The 19,197-nt window shown below is 63.7% G+C and overlaps 6 protein-coding genes across 9 annotated transcripts in view; 3 read left to right on the top strand and 3 right to left on the bottom strand.

Moving 5' to 3' along the window:
• Positions 1-878: 878 nt before the first annotated feature.
• CRLF1 (cytokine receptor like factor 1) lies at positions 879-3,839 on the top strand (the record flags this gene model as incomplete). Its single annotated transcript, XM_040593845.1, has 6 exons — positions 879-1,173; positions 1,718-1,847; positions 2,234-2,403; positions 2,652-2,809; positions 2,885-3,529; positions 3,696-3,839. Coding segments are annotated over 6 exons (1,422 nt in total), but the record flags the coding sequence as incomplete, so codon positions are not given.
• A 668-nt stretch (positions 3,840-4,507) lies between these two features.
• Positions 4,508-7,371, bottom strand: REX1BD (required for excision 1-B domain containing). Its single transcript, XM_040593362.1, has 5 exons — positions 7,332-7,371; positions 6,264-6,346; positions 5,523-5,727; positions 5,350-5,438; positions 4,508-5,056 (listed from the first exon to the last, which is right to left on the bottom strand). The coding sequence occupies exons 1-5, from the start codon at positions 7,332-7,334 to the stop codon at positions 4,984-4,986; spliced, it is 453 nt and encodes a 150-aa protein (XP_040449296.1). The 5' UTR covers positions 7,335-7,371; the 3' UTR covers positions 4,508-4,983.
• A 222-nt stretch (positions 7,372-7,593) lies between these two features.
• UBA52 (ubiquitin A-52 residue ribosomal protein fusion product 1) lies at positions 7,594-9,008 on the bottom strand. 2 transcript variants are annotated; one of them, XM_040591923.1, is made up of 5 exons: positions 8,926-9,008; positions 8,278-8,397; positions 8,121-8,207; positions 7,900-8,002; positions 7,594-7,753 (listed from the first exon to the last, which is right to left on the bottom strand). In XM_040591923.1, exons 2-5 carry the CDS (start codon positions 8,378-8,380, stop codon positions 7,660-7,662), a joined length of 387 nt encoding a protein of 128 aa, XP_040447857.1. In that variant the 5' UTR covers positions 8,381-8,397; positions 8,926-9,008; the 3' UTR covers positions 7,594-7,659. The 2 variants fall into 2 exon arrangements, with proteins under 2 accessions (XP_040447857.1, XP_040447855.1); XM_040591921.1 differs by lacking the exon at positions 8,926-9,008 and adding an exon at positions 8,891-8,915.
• A 424-nt stretch (positions 9,009-9,432) lies between these two features.
• KXD1 (KxDL motif containing 1) lies at positions 9,433-11,596 on the bottom strand. 3 transcript variants are annotated; one of them, XM_040591919.1, is made up of 5 exons: positions 11,480-11,596; positions 11,063-11,163; positions 10,816-10,968; positions 10,253-10,299; positions 9,433-9,875 (listed from the first exon to the last, which is right to left on the bottom strand). In XM_040591919.1, the coding sequence occupies exons 2-5, from the start codon at positions 11,155-11,157 to the stop codon at positions 9,640-9,642; spliced, it is 531 nt and encodes a 176-aa protein (XP_040447853.1). In that variant the 5' UTR covers positions 11,158-11,163; positions 11,480-11,596; the 3' UTR covers positions 9,433-9,639. The 3 variants fall into 3 exon arrangements, with proteins under 3 accessions (XP_040447853.1, XP_040447854.1, XP_040447852.1); XM_040591920.1 differs by having other exon boundaries at positions 11,425-11,582; XM_040591918.1 differs by lacking the exon at positions 11,480-11,596 and having other exon boundaries at positions 11,063-11,258.
• Positions 11,597-11,768: 172 nt separating this feature from the next.
• FKBP8 (FKBP prolyl isomerase 8) lies at positions 11,769-18,002 on the top strand. Its single transcript, XM_040591916.1, has 9 exons — positions 11,769-11,926; positions 12,205-12,480; positions 12,655-12,824; positions 13,004-13,092; positions 13,403-13,620; positions 13,693-13,865; positions 13,976-14,053; positions 16,386-16,523; positions 17,119-18,002. Exons 2-9 carry the CDS (start codon positions 12,219-12,221, stop codon positions 17,203-17,205), a joined length of 1,215 nt encoding a protein of 404 aa, XP_040447850.1. The 5' UTR covers positions 11,769-11,926; positions 12,205-12,218; the 3' UTR covers positions 17,206-18,002.
• Positions 18,003-18,945: 943 nt separating this feature from the next.
• Positions 18,946-19,197, top strand: part of ELL (elongation factor for RNA polymerase II) — a 53,793-nt gene continuing 53,541 nt past the window's right edge. The window contains exon 1 of the mRNA XM_040590149.1: positions 18,946-19,118. Within this exon, the coding sequence (XP_040446083.1) occupies positions 18,984-19,118 (135 nt within the window). The 5' untranslated portion in view covers positions 18,946-18,983. The remainder of the gene's footprint in view (positions 19,119-19,197) is intronic.

The following is a 19,197-nucleotide window of genomic DNA, read 5'->3' as shown; positions in this document are numbered from 1 at the left end:
ATGGGTTTCTGCACATGGTTGGGGTCAGGCGGGTGGTCAGCGTGGGTCTGGGTTAGGAAGCGTTGCCTGGCCCTCGGCGGTGTGTGCTGGGGGGGGGGAGGCTGCTGGTGTGGGGGGGGCTGCTGGCCGGTGTCCTTGGGGAAGGTGGTAGTGGCGGGCAGGGAATGCCCTGAAAACTTTCCATAGTTGCTTTCGAAAGCCTTGTGTCATGAAAAATGTACAAAGGAACAACCCAGCCCCCACCCAGCCCTGGAAAAACTCATGGTGTCACCGGGACCCCCCAGCCTCGTGCTGCAGAGCTCCCCAAAGGCTTCGGCGCTTCCCGGCTGGAGCAACAGCCCCCCCCCCCCCTACCTGCCCCCCCCCCCCCCCCCCAGCCTTCTCTGCTGCCGCTGCTGCTTCGGAGGGGGTGAGCGCTGCGGCGAGGGGCTGTGCCGCTGGGAATGCATAACTGTATATATAGAAAATAGCTAAAAAATAGATTTAAATAGATAGAAAATAGAGGAAGATAGACCTATATAGATGGAAGATAGATACATAGATAGACCTATATAGGTGGAAGATAGATACATAGATACACCTATATAGGTGGAAGATAGATACATAGATACACCTATATAGGTGGAAGATAGATACATAGATACACCTATATAGGTGGAAGATAGATAGGCCTATATAGGTGGAAGATGGGTAGATGAATAGATAGGCCTATATAGGTGGAAGATAGATTTATATAGATGTTTATAGACAGAAGATAGATTTGTATAGCCAGACAATAGATTTAAATAGATGTAGATAGGTTTAAATAGAAGATAGAACAAAAATAATTACAAAATGATATATCAATTTACTTTTTGACCCCCACCCCCACCCCTTTTGTTTCTCTGGCTGCAGACCCCGCAGTGATCTCCCCCCAAGACCCCACCCTGCTGATCGGCTCCTCGCTGGTTGCCACGTGCACGGTCAGCCCCGACTTTCACCTGAAAGCCGAGGACCTGTACTGGACGCTGAACGGCCGGCGCCTGCCCGCCGCCTCTTATGCCGCCCTTGGCCCCACCACGCTCAGCGTGGCCCTTGCCCGCCTCAACGGCTCCAGGCAGCAGTCGGGGGACAACCTGGTGTGTCACAGCAGAGACGGCGGCATCTTGGCCGGCTCCTGCCTTTACGTTGGACGTACGTCGGCGCGGTTGCACGTGCTGGGTTTGATCTGGCGCTGTGTGTGCGCCGGGGTGTGCTCGCCGGCCGGGGGCGAGGGGATTTGGGGATCTCTGCGGGGATCAGCATCCCGGTTCTTGCCAAAACATTTTAACCTCTCCGCGGGCCGTGGCCGGTGCCCTGAGATGCAGGAGCGCGCAGCAGAAAGGCTGCTTTGGCAAACCCTCGGCAAAATTACACTTGTCCAAATCAATAATCGTAAGATTTTATCTCGGGCTATTTTAAGGACAATGCTACGTCCTAGGAATACAGAGGCTTAGCTGGGAATGCAGCTTGGATTTGTTTTTTGGGTTGCTGTTGCTGAAAGAAGACGGCTCTGGAGCTGGGGAGGGGCAGGACCCCAAACCCTCTGGCAAACGCATTTGCAGCCAGGGGGTGGAAACCTGCAGCCAGCAGGGACAGTGGTGGCATCGCCCGCGGGGACCATGGGCTGCGTTCCTCCGCTGCACCTCTTCATCCCTCTCCACCTCTTATTTTAATTTATTTTTTTCCCCTTTCCCAGTACCCCCAGAAAAACCAGTCAACATCACTTGCTGGTCCAAAAACATGAAGGACCTCACTTGCAAGTGGGCGCCGGGGACGGAAGGGGAGACCTTCTTGCACACCAACTACACCCTGAAGTACAAGCTCAGGTGGGGTGCCCACCTCCATTCCCGGTATCCCTAAAAACGCTGGCATGGGATTTGAAGGCTGCTGATGAACGGGGAGCCTGACGCTGGCTGGCCCCTGGCTGGGGATGGTGCCCAGTGTGATGAGTTTCATGGGGTCTCAGCCGCCGCGGGCGCTGGTGGGTGGTGGTGGCCCGTGGGTGCTGGGGAGGTGGAGGGTGAGGAGGAGCTGCATGGCCCTGGGTGAGCTGGGAGCCGCTCGGCAGCGCGATGCCAGTGGTGGTGGGTGGCAGATAAGTGAGCTGCAGTCCCCACTGGGAGCAGCCGTTTCCTCTGGAGATGGGGGAGCATCCTCAGCTTGGCCGCGGCACCCAGCGGTGCTGGTACCAGCACTCAGCACCTGCCCGCAGGTGGTACGGCCGAGACAACACGTGTCAGGAGTACCACACGGCCGGGCCCTACTCCTGCCACATCCCCAAGGACCTGGCCCTCTTCACGCCCTACGAGATCTGGGTGGAGGCGTCCAACCGGCTGGGGGTGGCCGTCTCTGATGTCGTCATGTTGGACATCCTCGATGTGGGTGAGCAATGGCGCCGTGACACCACTGCCACACTGGTGACCTGACAGTTCACGCGGTGGGATGTTGGAGCGAGGGGGGAGGCAGCAGGAAATGGGCGATATGTGAGCAGAATTGCTCCTAATCGAATTAGGCTGTTTTCTCCGAGGTTTGGTTGTTGGTGGGTTGTTGGGTTTTTTTGGCATCTGCGGCTCCTTAACCCCCGCAGCCCCATGGCGCTGCTGGCGCCAGCCCCTGCCCTGTCCCCACAGTCACCACCGACCCGCCGTCGGACGTGCACGTCAGCCGGGTGGGGGACCTGGAGGACCAGCTGAGTGTCCGCTGGAGCTCCCCGCCGGCCCTCAAGGATTTCCTCTTCCAAGCCAAGTACCAGATCCAGTACCGGGTGGAGGACAGCTCGGAGTGGAAGGTGGGTCGGCATCACACGCCAGTGGCTGGGCTGGTGTGGGATGCTCGACAGCGCTGCCATCTCCTCCCTCCCCAGGTAGTGGACGACGTGGGCAACCAGACGTCCTGCCGCCTGGCCGGCCTCCGCCCTGGCACCGTCTACTTCGTCCAGGTGCGCTGTAATCCCTTCGGCATCTACGGCTCCAAAAAAGCCGGCATCTGGAGCGACTGGAGCAATCCCACCGCCGCCTCCACTCCACGCAGCGGTGAGCACCGCCAGCGTCGGGCTGGCAGTGCGTGGCGGGCAGCGGGGGGACACCGGGAGGGCTGTGCTCCCCCCTCCCCTGTGCACACGGGACGTGCTGGGGGGGGCCCTTCCCTGCTCCGTGCCCACCACCTGGATTTCTTGCAAAGGAGCCAATTTGGAGCTCGGCTTTCCCAGCTGGGAGCCAAAACGCCGCTTGTTTCCCTCTCGCCCGCCATTATTTACGGTGTGGCAGCGATGGGGGGGTTGAGGCATGTCCCCCCCCACCCCGGCGGCACTGACCTCCTCCTCCCTGCAGAGCGAGCGGCGGGGGGCTGCGACCCCAAAGGGGGGGAGCAAAACACGACGCTGCGGCGGGAGCTGAAGCAGTTTTTCGGGTGGGTGAAGAAACATGCGTATGGCTGCTCCAACCTTGGCATCAAGCTTTACGACCAGTGGCGCGTGTGGCTGCAGAAATCGCACAAAACACGCAACCAGGTAGGTAAGGAGCCTTTCGCACTTCTTTTTCCCTGGCGGGGGGGGGGTGGGGGGTGCGGGGTGATCCCCCCACCCTGGGGATGCTGCGGGACACACACGCATGCGGTGACACCGACCCCGGGGATGCGTGGCCGGCGGCGACGCGGGGCTCTGCTCATCTCCGTAGGTTCTTCCCGGCGATAAGTTGTAGCCCCCGGGGGACCGAGCGCCAGCAGGATGACACGGGGCGCCCGGCGCCCACCTGGGACCACCCGCGCCCACCCCGGCCCCGCCGGGGGGGAGCAGGAAGGCGGCCAGGGCGAAGCGCAGCCCCACGGCCCCGGGGGACGGGATGGGGCGAGGTGGGGGGGGTGGGCTGGGCCAGCCCCGGGAGCCCCTCACGTGCTACTGGCCCCATGGGACCACGGCCCCCCACCATGTCGCTCGCACCCCGTGGCAGCCAGGGGACCCCCCAGCCTTGCCTGGCTGGGGGGGGGACGCGGAGGCTTCGCTCCTTAACTGCCAGCCAGAGCAGCCTCTGGGATGATAGGGGCGGCGGGGGCTTCCCGGGTGTCCCCCCACCCTCAGCACAGCCCCCCCAGGAAGCGATTTTGGCTGTTTTCTCCCCAGGGACTCACGTGAAAGCGCGTGTGGGGGGGGTCTGTCCCTGGGGAGCCACGTGGGCTGGTTTGAGGCTGCTGGGGTTTGCCCAGTGCCTGCTCCAATTTTGATTCAAACCAGCCTTATTTTGGTTCCATTTCAGTCAATTAGGAACAGATTTAAGCTTAATGCCAATAAACCTCTGAAACCCCACCGGGGTCTGCGTCAGCGGAGCGGCAGCGGTGCGCAGGGACGGGGATGCAACGGGCAGCCAAATGGGACCCGTGTCCTTTGTCACCCCGCCCGGGGGCTCCCAAGGGACCGAGCCACGGTAGAGGGGGTGGCACTGGGCACAGGGGGGAGACGACAAACCCTTTAGAGCAAGTGCCGCAGGCCAGCTCCATGGGAACAGGTTTATTTTGGATGACCGCAGAAAAGTGCTTGGGGGGGGCACTGGCGGTGGCACGGGGATCAGCTGCACCCCTAGCCCTGAGAGGTGGGTTTTGGGGGGGCTGCTGCAAAGGCAGCGCCTGTCTCAGTGGGGAGCAAGGCAAGGCAGCCTCTTGGCACTGCATGTTGTGGTTGTTCCTCCGGCAAAGCCGCGGTGTGGCCGGCAGTGCCAGGGAGGGGAGCCAGCCCCACGCTGGACCCCTCCGCTGAGGGATGCTCATGATTTAGGGGGACACCACTTCTTGGGGGAAGGGGGGGTTCTCCACCTTTTCCAGCCTGTGTTCAAGAAAGGGGGTGGAGGGGAAGATGCCCACCTTGCTGGAGTGGCGTGGGTGCTGCAGTGGCCATACTGGGAGCGGGTGGGGGGCGAGCGGGGCCCCTGTTCCACCAGCCGGCCCCTCCAGCCGTTCCCACGGGGACACCCATCACTCGGCTTCTTCCGAATCGTACTTGAGGTCCTGGAGAATTTCGCTGATTGCCTCAATGGTTTTAATTAGCCTACGAGAGCGGATGGAAACTATAAATAAAGCCCATATGGAGCGTATTATCTGGGCCGCCTCGCCTTCCCCGTGCTGTTTATGAAACACTCAGCCCGGGGAGGCCGAGGGGACCACGGCCACGCAGCATCGCCAAACCCTCCCCGGGGCTGCGGCCGCCAGCACTTTTGAAGGCACCATCTGGGCCCCCCTGGGCTGCAGGAAGGGGAAATGTGGCGAAGGGGCTCCTAGCCCAGGGCAGGGGGCCGCTGCCATCCCCAAGTAGGGGGAGACAGCGGCGGGGCCACCACCTACTTGTGCTTGAGCTCCCGCACCTCCTGCTGATGGGCGTCCACCTCGGGCTGGTCCTGAGCCTGCTGCCGGGCCAGCTGGAGCTGTGCTGTCTGCAGTGGGGACACGGAGGGAGCTGAGACCCCCCCGCCAAAGCAGCCCCAGGCACAGCGGGCCCCCCCCAGCCCGGTACTCACCAGCTGCAGCTTCTCCTGCTCCCGCTCCTGGAGCTGGGCAAGGTGCTGGGCCAGGTCGGGGCGGGCGAGTTGGTCCCGCAGGCGCCCGGCGATGTGCAGCACCTCCCGGGAGATGCCGCTGAAGGCCACCGTGATCTCGTGCACCAGCTGCCGGTAACGGGGGAAGTCATAGTGGGGCGCACTGTGCAGGTACGCCTGGTGGCCCCTGGGCAGGGGGACAGGGGGGGAAAAGCCACCGTCACTGCACCTGGGGGGCACCGGGATCACAACCCATCCTGGTGCTCCCTTTGCTGCCGCACCACAGGCAGGACCGGGATGGTTTTCCCAGATCTGGCAGCTCTCGGTCCCCGGGACCAGGCAGCTTCACCCCTCACACGGGATGGGCTTGGTAGCTGCTCTTTGGGGAGGGTGTGTGTGTGTGTGTGTGTGTGTATTTTTTTTTTTTTCCTTTTCACTCGCACTCCTGTGTCCCGGGAAGTCCATCATCTCCTGGCGGATGCTAAAATAGGATACAGGTGTCCAGCGCGGGCGTCCCCCTGCCAGCTGGAGCTCATCAGCCGCCCCATGGCTGCTGCTCCGCCCCGGCAGCCTCTTCCCATCAGGATGCAAAAAAAAATGGGGGATTCGGTTCCTTGCTGGGGGATCCCTTGCCCTGGAAGGGGCTGTGTCCCCCTGCCCACCCTAGCGGGTCCTGTCCTCATGGGTGCGTGTCCCAGGGCACAGAGCGGTGCTGGTACTCACTCCTCGAGGAGCCGATACGCCTCAGCACGCTCGCCCTGCAGCGCCTGCAGCCGCTGCAGCAGCACCCTCACGGCCTCGTCCGTCTGCAGAGGGAAGGGGACAGTGGTGACCTGCCACCATAGTGGCAACCTGGCATGATGGTGTCACCAGCAGGTGCCTGCTGCCTCACAGGGTGGCTCTGCTCCAGCCACCGGGCTCTGGGCAGAGCTGGCATCACCTGGGGGTCTTGTCCCACTCCTGGGGCAAGTCGTTCCCCCCCCCCCCCCCCCCCGCCCCGGGGGCATCCAGGCTGAGCCCAGCTGCAGCGCTTGGGTTTGGTCCAGCACTGGCACCTCTCCAGCCACGTGTGTGTGGATCGGCACCGGGACCCCCCCAGCCATGGGCACCCAACACAAACAAGCACAGGGGACCCCCCCCGGCCATGTGCACACAATACTGATGGACACCGGGACCCCCCCAACCATGCATGCGTGAACCAGGTGGCACCGGGACCCCCACAAGGCCCCCCATCCATAGAGCAGGAACCCCCGGCTATGTGCACACAACACAGATGGGCACACGGACCACCCCCCCCCAACCATGTGCACACAATACTGATGGACACCGGGACCCCCCCGGCTATGCATGCATGAACCAGATGGCACCGGGACCCCCACAAGGCCCCCCACCCATGCACTGGGAACCCCTGGCCATCACGCAACACAGAGGGGAACAGGGACACCCCCCCAGTCATGTGCACCCAACACAGACAGCCACAGGGACCCCCCCCACCATGTGCACACAACACAGGGCCACTGGTACCCCCCCCGCCATGTACACGCTGTACAGAGGGCACAGGGACCCCCCCAAATCACGCCTGTACGAACCCCCTGCCCTGTGCACGCTACAGCCCCGCACCGGGACCCCTCCCATTTCCCTCCCTCTGCCCCAGGCCCCCCCCGCGGCCACGCCACACAAACCAGCCCGGCCCCCCCTCCCGCCCTGCACGCATCGGGGTCCCCGCATGCCGCAGCCCCGCGTGCACGGCGCGGCCGGGCCCCCTCCCCACCCCGGCCCGGTGCCGCTCACCATGGCCCGGCCCCGTCGCACGGCGCAGGCCCGGGGCGGAGCGCGGTTCCACCGCCCCCTGCAGGCACCGGACGGCATCGCCGCCGCCCCCCCCCCCCAACACCCCCCCCTCCCCCAACAACCCCCAGCTCCCCCCCATCCCAGCCTCCAATACCCCACCTCCCCGCTTCCCTGTCCCCCAACACTCTCCCAACTCCCCCCCCCCCCTTTTTATTGAAAACCACAGCAATTTGGGCAAAAAACAGCACAAAACGGGACCAGCTTAAGCTCTGTGATGCTTTATTGGCAGGGTGCGGGCAGGGCACAGGCAGTGCTGCCGCTACCCACTCTACTTGACCTTCTTCTTGGGGCGCAGGTTGTTGGTGTGGCCACATTTCTTCTTGCGGCAGTTCACGGCACGTGGGTGCAGGCGGGCGTAGCACCTGGGGAGGGGGACATGTCACCAAAGCCCTGTTTCCCCAGGGAAGGAGATTTGGGGCAGGGTCCCTATGGTGCAGGATGAGCAGGGGGAGCAGGATTGGAGAATGGGATGGGCAGGGGGGAGCGGGGCCAGGCAGGGGGAACATACTTGCGGCAGATCATTTTGTCGCAGTTGTACTTCTGGGCGAGCTGGCGGAGGGAGGGCTCGATGATCCCCCCCCGCAGGCGCAGCACCAGGTGCAGGGTGGACTCTGAAAAAAGAGACAAAGCGTCACAGTGGGGCCAAGTGACGCTAGGGAGTGCCTGGCACCCCTCAAAAAATATGAATAAATATAAAAAAAGCCAGGACGTGGCTGGCTGCTGAGGCACCTTTCTGGATGTTGTAGTCTGCGAGGGTGCGTCCATCCTCCAGCTGCTTGCCCGCGAAGATCAACCGCTGCTGGTCGGGGGGGATCCCTGCGGGAGAGAAACCATCAGGGCGGAGGGCAGTGGGGGCTGCCCCATGGCTCCCCTGTCCCACCTGTACCTTCCTTATCCTGGATCTTGGCCTTCACGTTCTCGATGGTGTCATTGGGCTCCACCTCAAGGGTGATGGTTTTGCCCGTCAGCGTCTTCACGAAGATCTGCATCTTGGCACCGTTCGCGCCTGCGGAGAAGAGCCCTCGTGTCACCCCCAGCCGAGCCCTGAGGGAACACCCCGCGGTCCTGATCCCCACCGTCACCACACCCACCTGTCCCTGGCCACGATGCAGTCCCCCACCCCCCCTTCTCGCTCCCAGCCCCAGGGGTGGAGCCGTCCCGCTCCCGGGTCCCAGCCCTCTCCCTGTCCCCCCAACTCCTGCACCCCGGCTCCCCAGCCCTGGCCACGACCGCCTCCCCCTGCTCCTAGGCCCCCTCCCCTCCCCGCCCTTGCTCCCTCGTTCCCGAGCCCTGGCCCCGACACCCCCACCCCACCGGCTCCTGGGCCCGCTCCCCGCGCCCCCACTCCCGAGCCCTGGCCCGCTCCTGCCCCCGCTCCGCCGAGCCCCAGCCCCGATCACCCCCGCTCGTGGGCCTCGGCTCCCCGCTCCCGGGTCCGACCCCCAGCCCCACTCCTGCTCCTAGACCCCCGCTCCGCCCCCGGGTCCCGACCCTCCGACCCCGCTCCCAGGCCCCGGAGCCGCCCCGCGCGCACCCGCCGCCTCGCTGCTGAGAAAAGGGGCGGCCGGAACCGGAACCCGCCCGCAGCTGCATCACTTCCGGCGCGTCATGGCCCCGCCCCACCCCAGCGCGCAGGCGCCGGAGGCCCCCGCCCGCCCTGGTACCGCAGGCCTGGCCCCCACCAGCCCCGCGTCCCTCCGCCCCCAGCCCCCCGCAGGCCGCAGCAGGCCCCGGAGCGCCCAGCCGGGCCCCGGGAGCTGTGGGCTCTGCCAGGGGCTGAGGCACGACCCGGGGCAATCGAGACCCAAAGGGAAAGCGGGCCCAAGCCCCTGCCCCAGGCAAGGAGGCAGCCAGCGCCGGTCCCTTAGCGGCATGGACAGACCCCTGGGAAGCCGGAGCGCTGGCAGACACGAGCCTCAAAGCCAGCATCCCTTCAGAAAAACCGCCCGTGCCCCAAACCGGCTCTTCCACGCCACAGTCTGCATCGCAGGTGGGGTTCTGCCACTCTGCTGACGGCACAAACGAGAAAGGACAAGAGGCGTTTCAAACCCACGTTTTACTTATTTACCCCGAAGCAAGTCACGGGGTTTACACTACGGCAGCAGTTTAGAGGCAGAAGGGCAGCCTTCTTCACTCGGCCGTTGCTTCTCTCAGCCTTTGCTTCCCTCTTCCCAAAAAACCACACAAATATAAATACAGGATAGAAAGTTCTATGGGGGCAAGCAGCGGCAGTGCAGGACCTGCACGCCTAGTCCAGGTCGTTAGCCGTGTCTTCATCTGTGAGACTCTGTCCGTTCACAGCCGGTAAATCATACTGGCCTTGGGATAAATCCTCAAAATCCTGACTCATGGTGGGAGAGATGATGTCAGGGCTGGTGTCGCAGGACTCCGTACTCTGCTCAGAGGTAGCGATGGTTGTTGTCGTGCTTTTCGGGACGGGGTCAAAGTCGTCATCGTCTTCTAGGATGGGAGATTCATGGATGTCTGGAAGGGAAGATGCAAATGTTAAGTTTTCCTGTTGTGGCCACATGAGGCAAGGTGACACCGGTGCGACACCAGGTACAACACCAGGTACGACAGAGGCCCCAGCACAACAATTTGCTAATTCTAAATTTTTTTCTGCTTGTGGCAGTAATCAATAAAAAAAACGATGCCATGTAAATTAGTGGTCATTAACTTCTTGCAACTACATTTAATATAATCAAGAAGCTTTTCAGGCTTTTAGCGCAGCAGTCACTCGCTGGTGCGTGCCTGGACGTCTTGTCAGCTTCTCCCAACTCCCAAGAGCCACCTCATGTGTTCTTAGGAAAAGGAGCTCTTAGCATGGGAAGAAAATCCATGTGTCGGAAGAAATCACTCACTGCTGAAAGCCTCCGGGTACTGCTTCGCCAGCTTCCCTTTCAGCGTCCTAGGGGAGGAGAGAGCGAGCTAAGACCACAGGGAAGCAGATAGATCCAGAGCTGAGCTGCTTGGCTGGCTCCCTCCACTCTCCAGCATTTACAGACAATGTAAATGAATCCCAGGGGGTTCCCTGGGTTGAGGGGCTCCCTCCCTGAACCCCCAAGCGCTCTTGTTGCCCCCCCCCCCCCTCAGCACATCAGGTGTTTTTCCGCACTCTGTAGCTGTCCTGAGCAGTGCCACATCCCTCCCGCTGCCCTAAGGGAGTGCAGACCATCCTGGCTGGAGCAGACTCAAGGAATCCTAAAGCTCCAGCCGCTGTGGGTCCTCTCCTGTATCTTCCATGTGCCCCCCAGCCCCACGCTTTCCCCTCACCGACTGTTTTTACTTCTAAGACAATGCCAAGCTCCTACTCGTGTCCCATGTTAATGCCCCCACAGCCAACCTAGACCTCGACCTGCCACCCTGCGCTCTCTGCGCCATCTCCCTCCCTGCCGGCAGCCATGTTCCCATCCCCATTGCCCACCGGATCCTCCGGAAGATGCTGTCCAGATCCTTCTTCATTTCCACCAACGTCTTGGTGTGGTGGAGGAAACGCTCGTTCATCTGCTGCATGCGGACACTGGAGAGGTTGTTGAAGTTGAGCAGCATCTCGTTGGTCTTCTCAAATCTATCCAGCCTGTGCAGGGGAAGCAGATGAAATTGGCAAAGATCCCGGGAGGCTCCCGGTGCCGGTACCGGGGTTCCTGCGGGACGGTTCCCCCAGGACTCACATGTTTTTCTGCGCCAGGATGATGGCATTGACGTCCTCGGCGTTGACCATGCCCAGCACCCGCCCGCAGAACACCTGCGAGGCCGTGGGCTCCATCGCGGCCTGCGGGACCGCGGGGGGCGTCTCAGCCGGGGGGGGCGGGAGCCTGCCGCGCCCCCCTGGACCAGTAACGGAGACACCCCCCCCCCCCATATCTCACGTCCCCGGTAACGGGACCCCCTCCGCCCTGCCACGCCGCCGATACCGGAGCTACCCCCCCTCCCCGCCGCTGTGCTCACTCCTGGGGTGGCCCCGCACGCACCCGCCACTGGTACCGGTGTCCCCCGGCCCCCCCTCCGCCCCCGGGCGGCGCCCTCCCGGTACCGGGGTCCCTCGGGGGGACGCGGGCCTGTGCCCCGCCCGGTGACGCCCCGCACACCTGGGGGAGCCCGTCCCGCCACTTCACATGACGGGAGCGGGAGCGGCACCGGGGGCAGCAGCAGCAGCCGCACCTCGCTTCCGGGTGCGGGGTCACGTCGAGCGTGACCCTGTGGCGTCAGCGCGCCCTTGCGTCACGGTGCTGAGCCGGAAGTAGTGGCGCTTGGCGGAGGGAGAGGGCCGGCGCCCCCCCCGGGCGTCACGGTACCGTCCTAGTGCCGAACCCCCTAGTGCCGAACCCCCTAGTGCCGAACCCCCTAGTGCCGAACCCCCAGCGCCCCCGCCCCCCAGGCCGTGACCCAGCGGCGGGCCCTTTAAGACTGCAACGAGTTCCGCCCACCGCTTCGCTGATGAGCGTCCTCACCACCCAATGGCGTCAGCGCGGTGGGCGGTGCGGAGCCAATAGGAGCGGCGGGGCGGGGTCGGCGGCCGCGGGTTCGCGGGCCAGGTGGGAGCGGCGGGGGGGCGCGCGGCGGCCGGTTCTGGAAGGGAGTGGGAGGGGGCTAGGCGTGTGACAGGGGGTGGGCGGGGGGAGGCACGTGGCGGCCCTTCTCGGTACCGGGCCGCCCCCCGCCCTTTCCCGCGGGGCCCGTGCCCTCCTCGCCCCCCCGCCTCCCCTTCGCCTGCCGGGGGCTGCCTTGTCCCGGCCTCGCACCCCCGCGGGCCCGGGCCGGTGCCTGCTTCCCTCCCCGGTACGCGCAGCCCCGACCACCTCTCCCGCTGCAGGTTGCTCCGCCGCGATGGCCTCCAGCGGGGAGGAGCCCAGGAGCGGCTCCCCTTGCCGGGCAGGCACCGGCACCCAGCCGCCACCCACGGCCGACGGCGCCCAGCTGGACGCGGCCGAGGACTTCGAGGTCCTGGAGGAGGAGGAGGATGAGGATCTGAGCGAGCTGCCGCCGCTGGAGGCCGTGGGCCGGCCACCGGCCCCGCCGCGGGGGGACACTCACCCCCCGGGCACTGGGGAAGCGGCTGAGGACCCCCAGGAGTGGCTGGATGTTCTGGGTGAGAGCTTGGGGGAAGGGGGCGCTGGGCTTGCGGGGTCCCCCGGGCGCCCCCAGTGCTCCCCGGGCCACCCCGGTTCTCCCTGTGCCGCAAAGGCTGCCCGGGATCGGAGCAGGGCAGTGGGCACTGGGCTTTCGGCTCGGGCTAACGTGCCTCTGGCTTCTCCTTGCCCAGGCAGCGGCTTGCTCAAGAAGAAGACGCTGGTGCCGGGCCAGGGGGTGGACACGCGTCCCCACAAGGGCCAGGACGTGACTGTCCGCCTGAGGGCCGCGCTGGAGGATGGCACTGTGGTGGAGGAGAACCCTGCCCTCACCTTCACGCTGGGGGACTGCGATGTCTTGCAGGTCAGGGCTAAGGGAAAGCTTACCCGACTTTATCGCTGCCTTGTTTTCGCACTGCCAAGCAGGACCTGGCCTTGTTGGGCGCAGGGAGGGGTTGGGGTCAGTGACATCCCTGTTTGTGGGTCAGAAGTGGCCCCTCTGCCCTTGCTCATGCTCCCTCCCCACAGTGATGTTTCCTGCAGGCTTTGGACCTGTGTGTGCAGCTCCTGGAAATGGGGGAGACTGCTTTGATCGTGTCAGATGCAAAGTACTGCTATGGCGCTCAGGGCAGGTGAGTGGGGAAGGTGGGGGGTGGAGTGGGATGACACCAGACAGTTCTGCGAAAGCTGTCCCCTACTCTCCCAGTGACAGCCCAGCCAGCAAGCCACAGCTTCCATGGGCAGGGAGATCTGGTGTGCTTGCCACATGCAGGTGACAGCAGCGTGTTCTGCCTGAGGCGAACAATCTGCATCACCCCCTGTCCCGGGGAGCTTCCATAGCTCTGATGTCTGGGCCACAGTGCTAAATCTACATGGCCCAGTGGCTGGTGGAACTGGCAGAAGTGACAACAGTGCCACGGCTTTGTGCCTTTCTCTGCACAGGAGCCCTGACATCCCTCCCAACGCAGCTCTCACCCTGGAGGTGGAGTTGCTGGCTGCTCAGGACACACCGGACCTGGAGCTGCTCAGCGGGAAGGAGAAGATAGAGCTGGCCAACCGTAAGCGGGAGCGTGGCAACTTCTTCTACCAGCAGGCAGATTACGTGCTGGCCATCAACTCCTATGACATTGCTCTCAAGATCATCAGCTCCAGCTCGAAAGGTACCTGTTCCCACCTAGCGAGGGCCGTCTGGGCTCTCTTCCCGCTGTAACCTGGCTCTGGGCTCTTTGCAGTTGATTTCAGCCCAGACGAGGAAGCTGAGCTGCTGGATGTGAAAGTGAAATGTCTGAACAACCTGGCAGCCTCTCAGCTTAAATTGGACCATTATGAAGCAGCCCTGAAATCCTGTAACCTTGTCCTGGAGCACCAGCCAGGGAACATCAAGGCGCTCTTCCGAAAGGGCAAGGTGAGGCTGGGTGTGCAGCAGGTGCTGCCATCCCTTCTCCATGGCACAGTCGAGGGCAGGACCAAGGGACAGACCTCAGCATTCTGCTCAACCCCTGTCTCACTTTCCAGGTCCTGGCTCAGCAGGGCGAGTATAGAGAGGCCATCCCCATCTTAAAGGCAGCGTTGAAGCTGGAGCCTTCAAACAAGGTACACTGCTATTGCGTGCTGCCGGTGATCCTGCTGAGCTGGGTGTCTGCAGGACGCTCTCTTCTTGTCCGTGTCCCTGCAAACCCTGTGGAAGGCTGAAGCTCTCCAGTAGCTGTTCCCAACTCCCCTCCATAAAGGGAGGCTGGAAATAGCCCCCAGGGCCTGGGCAGCCATGGGGTGACATGTCCCGTGGTGCAACATCTGAGTTTGGCCAGGCAGTTGGGTCCCTTATCTCTGTGTTGCGAGACTCCCTCTTTGCCCTTTGGTCCTTGCAGTGGCAGGACTCCCTACCAACCCATCTCCTCTTCTGTGATCCTGTGCCTATGATCCTGGCTGCTACGGCTTCGCCGGGTGGCTCCAGCGGCTCGTGCCATGGCTGCAGGAGGTGGAGCAGAGCCGAGTCCCCGCAGACTCGCTCAGCAGCCTGGAGCATGATTCACTGGGCGGCAGGAGCAGCCCAGACCTTGGGCCAGCGCCTGGGCCAGGGCGAGCTCTGGGTCAGGAATTTCCTGTCGGTTAATGATCAGCTGCAGGACTGGAGCCTCAGGAGAAATCAAAAGGCAGTGTCAGGGAACTGCCCCAGCAGGAGCAAGCCTGGGCGAGCTGGAGGAGCGGTAGGGAGGTGCTGCCCGCGCAAGGTCAGGGCAGGGGGCTTGGTTCTACAGGTGGGCTTTGGTTCTTGACCAGGTCTGTCATTTTACTCACTTCTTTTCTGGGAGTTTCACCAGACCATCGTGATTTGTGTCATGATCTGGTGCCTGAAGGTCATGGGTAGGATGGAGCACTGTGAAAGCAGGTGCTTGGTGATGCCACAGCACCCACAGAGCTCGTGGTCTGAGAGCACCCACGGGGCAGGGTGAGCAGGATCTCAAACCCTTCGCTTCCCAGCAAGGTTATGGTGGGCAGCCGTGGTGAGTGAGCGGCACAAGTGATGCAGGCCGCCCTGGGAGCAGCTCCCCTTGTACATCTCCAGCACGTCACTGTCGGCAGGGTGGCTGCTCACCAGCCCATTCAGATGAAGCTTTTAATTGGAGAGCGGTGAAAAATCAAAATGCCCGGCAGTGACGTTACCAGTGAAACCACAAGTACAGCAAATTACTGGCCTCTCCGGCTGGCTGCTGGGACTCCTGGGGAAGTGGCGTTGCCACTCCAGACGGCAGCGTTAAACACGCGTTGGTGAGTCACGGGCTACGGCTACCGGTGGTGAAAACAGACTCGAGAAATGCTCAGCTCCACCTGCCTCAGATGAGGAAACCTGGTTCTCTGGGGCTGTTGGCATCTTTCAGCTGTTATACAGCATCAGCTGCTGGGCTCCCTTCTCCTGACCCCTTGGAAATGCACACGCTGGGAGCATGGGGGGGATGCCCAAGTTTGTCCTGCTCCACTGTGCCAGCCCTGCTGAGCTCGGGATGCCCATGGGCGCTTTGCTGCTTTGCACCCTCCAGATATCCAAACCCTCACATTGGAGGGAGTGTTGCCGAGCGTGGCGTGGCCTGGCAAAGCCCTCGCTGAAGCCCTTGGTGACATCTCTGGGCAAGCCGAGGTGTGCTGGAGCCGGTGTGGGTCCCCAGTGGCAGTGCTAGTGTTTCGGGGTGTCAGAGCCTCCCGGAGTGCGGTGTCCCCAGCAGAGGGCACAGCACGGCCGTGGTGCTGGACGCTGCGTGCCACCAGGACGTCCTTCCTGCCACCGTCAGCTGGGGGAATGGCTGGTAGTGCCATGCTCGGCTTGCTGGCGCTTCCTGCTGCTTTTTGGGAGCCTGTGAGCTCTGTGCAGGACGTGGAGCTTTCTCCTGCAGCGCTCCCTCCAGCCCCAGCCATCCCTGTTGCTTGGCACGGCCGGGCAGGTGCCGACACGCTCCCGGGTGTTACTGCAAATGCCATTTCGGACCAGGCTGCGTTTAAGCTTGCTTTCCCAGCCTGCTTCCAGACAGAAAAGTGGGAGAACTAGGGCACATCTGTCCCCAAGGCAGACACTTTTCCATCTCGATTAAAGGATAAAATCTTCCCGATGTCTGGTATCAGCCCTGGTCTCTGCTCCCTGCTGCCAGGCGGGAAATGGCTTGGGTGGCCAAAAAGGACAAAAGGGTATTCAGACCCACAGAGCACCCAGCCTGGGTGTCTGATGCCAGGCAGGTGCAGCCCCTCAGCACAGAGGAGTGGGGCAGCATCAGGCCATCAGCCCCCCCGCCCCGCCTCGGCTGCTTCTAAGCTGTTCCACAAAACTCCTGTACGGCCCCGGGCCGATGGGACCTGCTGGTGGTGACACTGTAGTCCCCATCCCCTCCCCTGCACCACAGGGGTGCTAACTGCAGCACCATGCTTTCCTCCCCAGACCATCCATGCTGAGCTCTCCAAGCTGGTGAAGAAGCACGCGGACCAGAAGAACGTGGAGACAGAGATGTACAGGAAGATGCTCGGGAATCCCAGCGCCGCTGGCACCCCGGGGAAGTGCAAAGACAAGCTGCCCTGGGTAAGGGCTGGTGCTGACCTTCTGAGGGGGTGGCAGAGTGGGTGGGGGTTACCCCTGGCCTGGGGAGCGCTGGGCTGGGCACGGGGGGTGTGTTAGTGTCCCTCAGGTCCCTAGGGGTCAACACAGTCCTGCTCCCAAGCCGGGGGGACAATGACGTGACCCACGGCGTGGGCGGTGTCACGGCAGCAAGCCTGCTGGGAGCCGGGGGCCCATGCTCCATCAGCCTCGCCAGGAAAATGCCGATATCTGCGGCTGTGCTCCTGGCACCGTCTGCCGGCTCCCGGCGATGCCAGCTGGAGGGTCCGGACTTTGCTCCCAGCTGCTGCACTTGGGAGCCCGCTGGCTGTGCTGGTGGAAAGCACTGTCAGCTGGGCTGCCGGCGGCACACGCTGTCCCTGCAGACGTGCTGGCCACGCACTGGGCAGAGCCGACGCAGCATTTGCCTTTTTGGGCTGCGTTCTCTCAGATGTGTGTTGGGAACTCGGTGCTGCCTGCGGCACCGTGCCACGGCAGGCAGGGCTGCACGTCCCTGCTGCTGGTGGGGCTCGCAGCGTGTTGCACACATCCCATCACCTTGCTGGTTTCTCGTCCTTAGTCCATCCCCTGGAAGTGGCTCTTCGGTGCAACAGCCATTGCACTTGGTGGCGTGGCCTTGTCTGTGGTCATCGCGGCGAGGAACTAAGGATGGCGGCAGGGTGGCCCCATGGCACAGGACCTCTTCTGCCAAGGGGCTTCCCTGGGGCTCCGCTGACCCCTTCCCGTGGACTTGCAGTTGCAGAAATGTTGATGCTTTCTCTGCTGGAGGTGCTGGATCCCCCTCCCAATGTCCCCCCGCATCCCTCCTGGCGCAGGCAGGGCACAGCTGTGGGGATGGAGCCGCAGGCAGAGCAGAGACCCCTGAGCACCCTCCCAGCAATCAGGGGCTCAGCCCCCAGCCCCAACTGTGTCAGGGGGAGCAGGAGCTCCTGCACACTGGTATGCTGTGGCTGTCCCTGGCCCGGTGAGCCCTGGCGGATGCCGTGATCTTGGCAAGATGGGCAGGGGGAGGCACGTGGAAGGAAGCCACGTGGGAATGAGTGGGTACAGTGGTTTCTGCGGCTAGGCCCAGCTGCGGGAAGTGGTGCGGATGTGCCCGGGGGCATGTGCAGTGAGACTCAGTGTGTCCTGGGGGGCTGCCAGCTGCTCAGCCCCCCTGCAGGCACCCACTCCCCTCCTCAGCACTTCCCTGGAGCGTGCAATGTCTAAAGGAATCCAAAGAAACCTGCGGTGGGAGGGGAGCACTGGAGACCTCTCCAGGCTGTATCATGTAGGTCCAAGCTCTTGGGGCTCCCTCTTTGCCTTTCAGCTCTCTCCGGCCTGGGGCCACCCCCAGGGCCTGCCGTTGCCCCAGTCTCAGCTCTGCTCCCGGCGGGGGCGTGTAGCGCTCTTCTCCCATGACAAACTGACTGTGAACTTCCCAAATAAAGGACAATTCCTTCATGCCCCGGCGTCATTGCCATCGATTGCCAGGGGTGAGGGAGGCTACTCCTTGCGGCTGTTGCCCCCTTTGGGGGCCGGCAGAGGTCGTTTAATTTGGGGGGGCAAGGTGGGAAGATTTTATGGACCCTGCACAGCTCTGTGGCAGCTGTGGCAAGAGGGAGCAACTTCCACAGCCAGGGATGCTCCACAGCTGGGGTTGGTGGGCTCTAGAGGCCTTGTGCTCCCTGAGGTGCCCCAAGGCCCTGCCCGGGGTGGGAGGGAACCTGGGGCCTAGAGGGGGATTATGTCCGGGAGGAGGCCTGGGCCTACAGGTGCTGCTGGGGAGGGGACCGGGGGGGCCTATGGGCCTGGCCTGGAGGGGAGGATGATCTGGGGCCCAGCCTGGGGGATGTGCATGACCTGGGTCCTGGGGCCCAACCTTGTGGGGGGGGAACCTGGGATCTGTGGGCCCAGTTTGGGGAGGGGACCAGACATACAACTTGGGGCCTATGGGCCCAGCTTGGGGGAGCAAACACCTGAGGCCTAAGGCCCAGCCTACGGGGGGGGGGGGGATGCTCAGGAGAAGGCCTACGGGCGCTGTCCTAGGAGGACCCTGCAGGCCCTGCCCGAGGCTGGGGGGATGCCCAAGGCTGGGGGGATGGCCGTGCCCCCCAGGCCGTGCCCGGGGGATGCCGGCCCACCGCCCCCTCTCTGAGGTCCTCCAGCGCTGAAGGGCTGCTCCAGACCACCCTCCCCGCCATGCCCCGCGGCCCTCATTTGCATATCCCGCCTTCTCTTCCCATCTCCCAATCCCACGCGGAGGCCGGAGGGGCCCGGCCAATGGGAGCACCCGCTGCCCACCTCCTCGCCCCAGCAACTGGCGCCCCAGGTGGGCGGGGCTGGCGGAGCGGCGGCAGGGCGACTCATGAATAATACATAAGGGGGCGTGGCGGCAGCGGGAGGCCCCGGCGGCCCAGGCGCGGAGGGGGAGACGGTCCCAAGATGGCGGCGCTGCAGCCGGAGCGCGGGTACGGGCTGTCCTGTGGCCGCCTCGGCCGCGGCACCCGCGTCTCCGTCTTCCACGTCAAGCTCACGGAGAGCGCCCTGCGCGCCTTCGAGAGCTACCAGGCCTGTAAGGTAGGGGCGGCGGGCACGGCCCCGCGGTGGGCGGGTGGCCGCCACGAGGCCCTGGCCGGAGCCCCGCGGGCGGCACCGG

Source organism: Falco naumanni, chromosome 4, assembly GCF_017639655.2.
Source record: "Falco naumanni isolate bFalNau1 chromosome 4, bFalNau1.pat, whole genome shotgun sequence".
Classification (NCBI taxonomy): Eukaryota; Metazoa; Chordata; class Aves; order Falconiformes; family Falconidae; genus Falco; species Falco naumanni.
The sequence above is the reverse complement of the archived record's forward strand: the minus strand, read 5'-3'. Positions and strand labels throughout refer to the sequence as shown.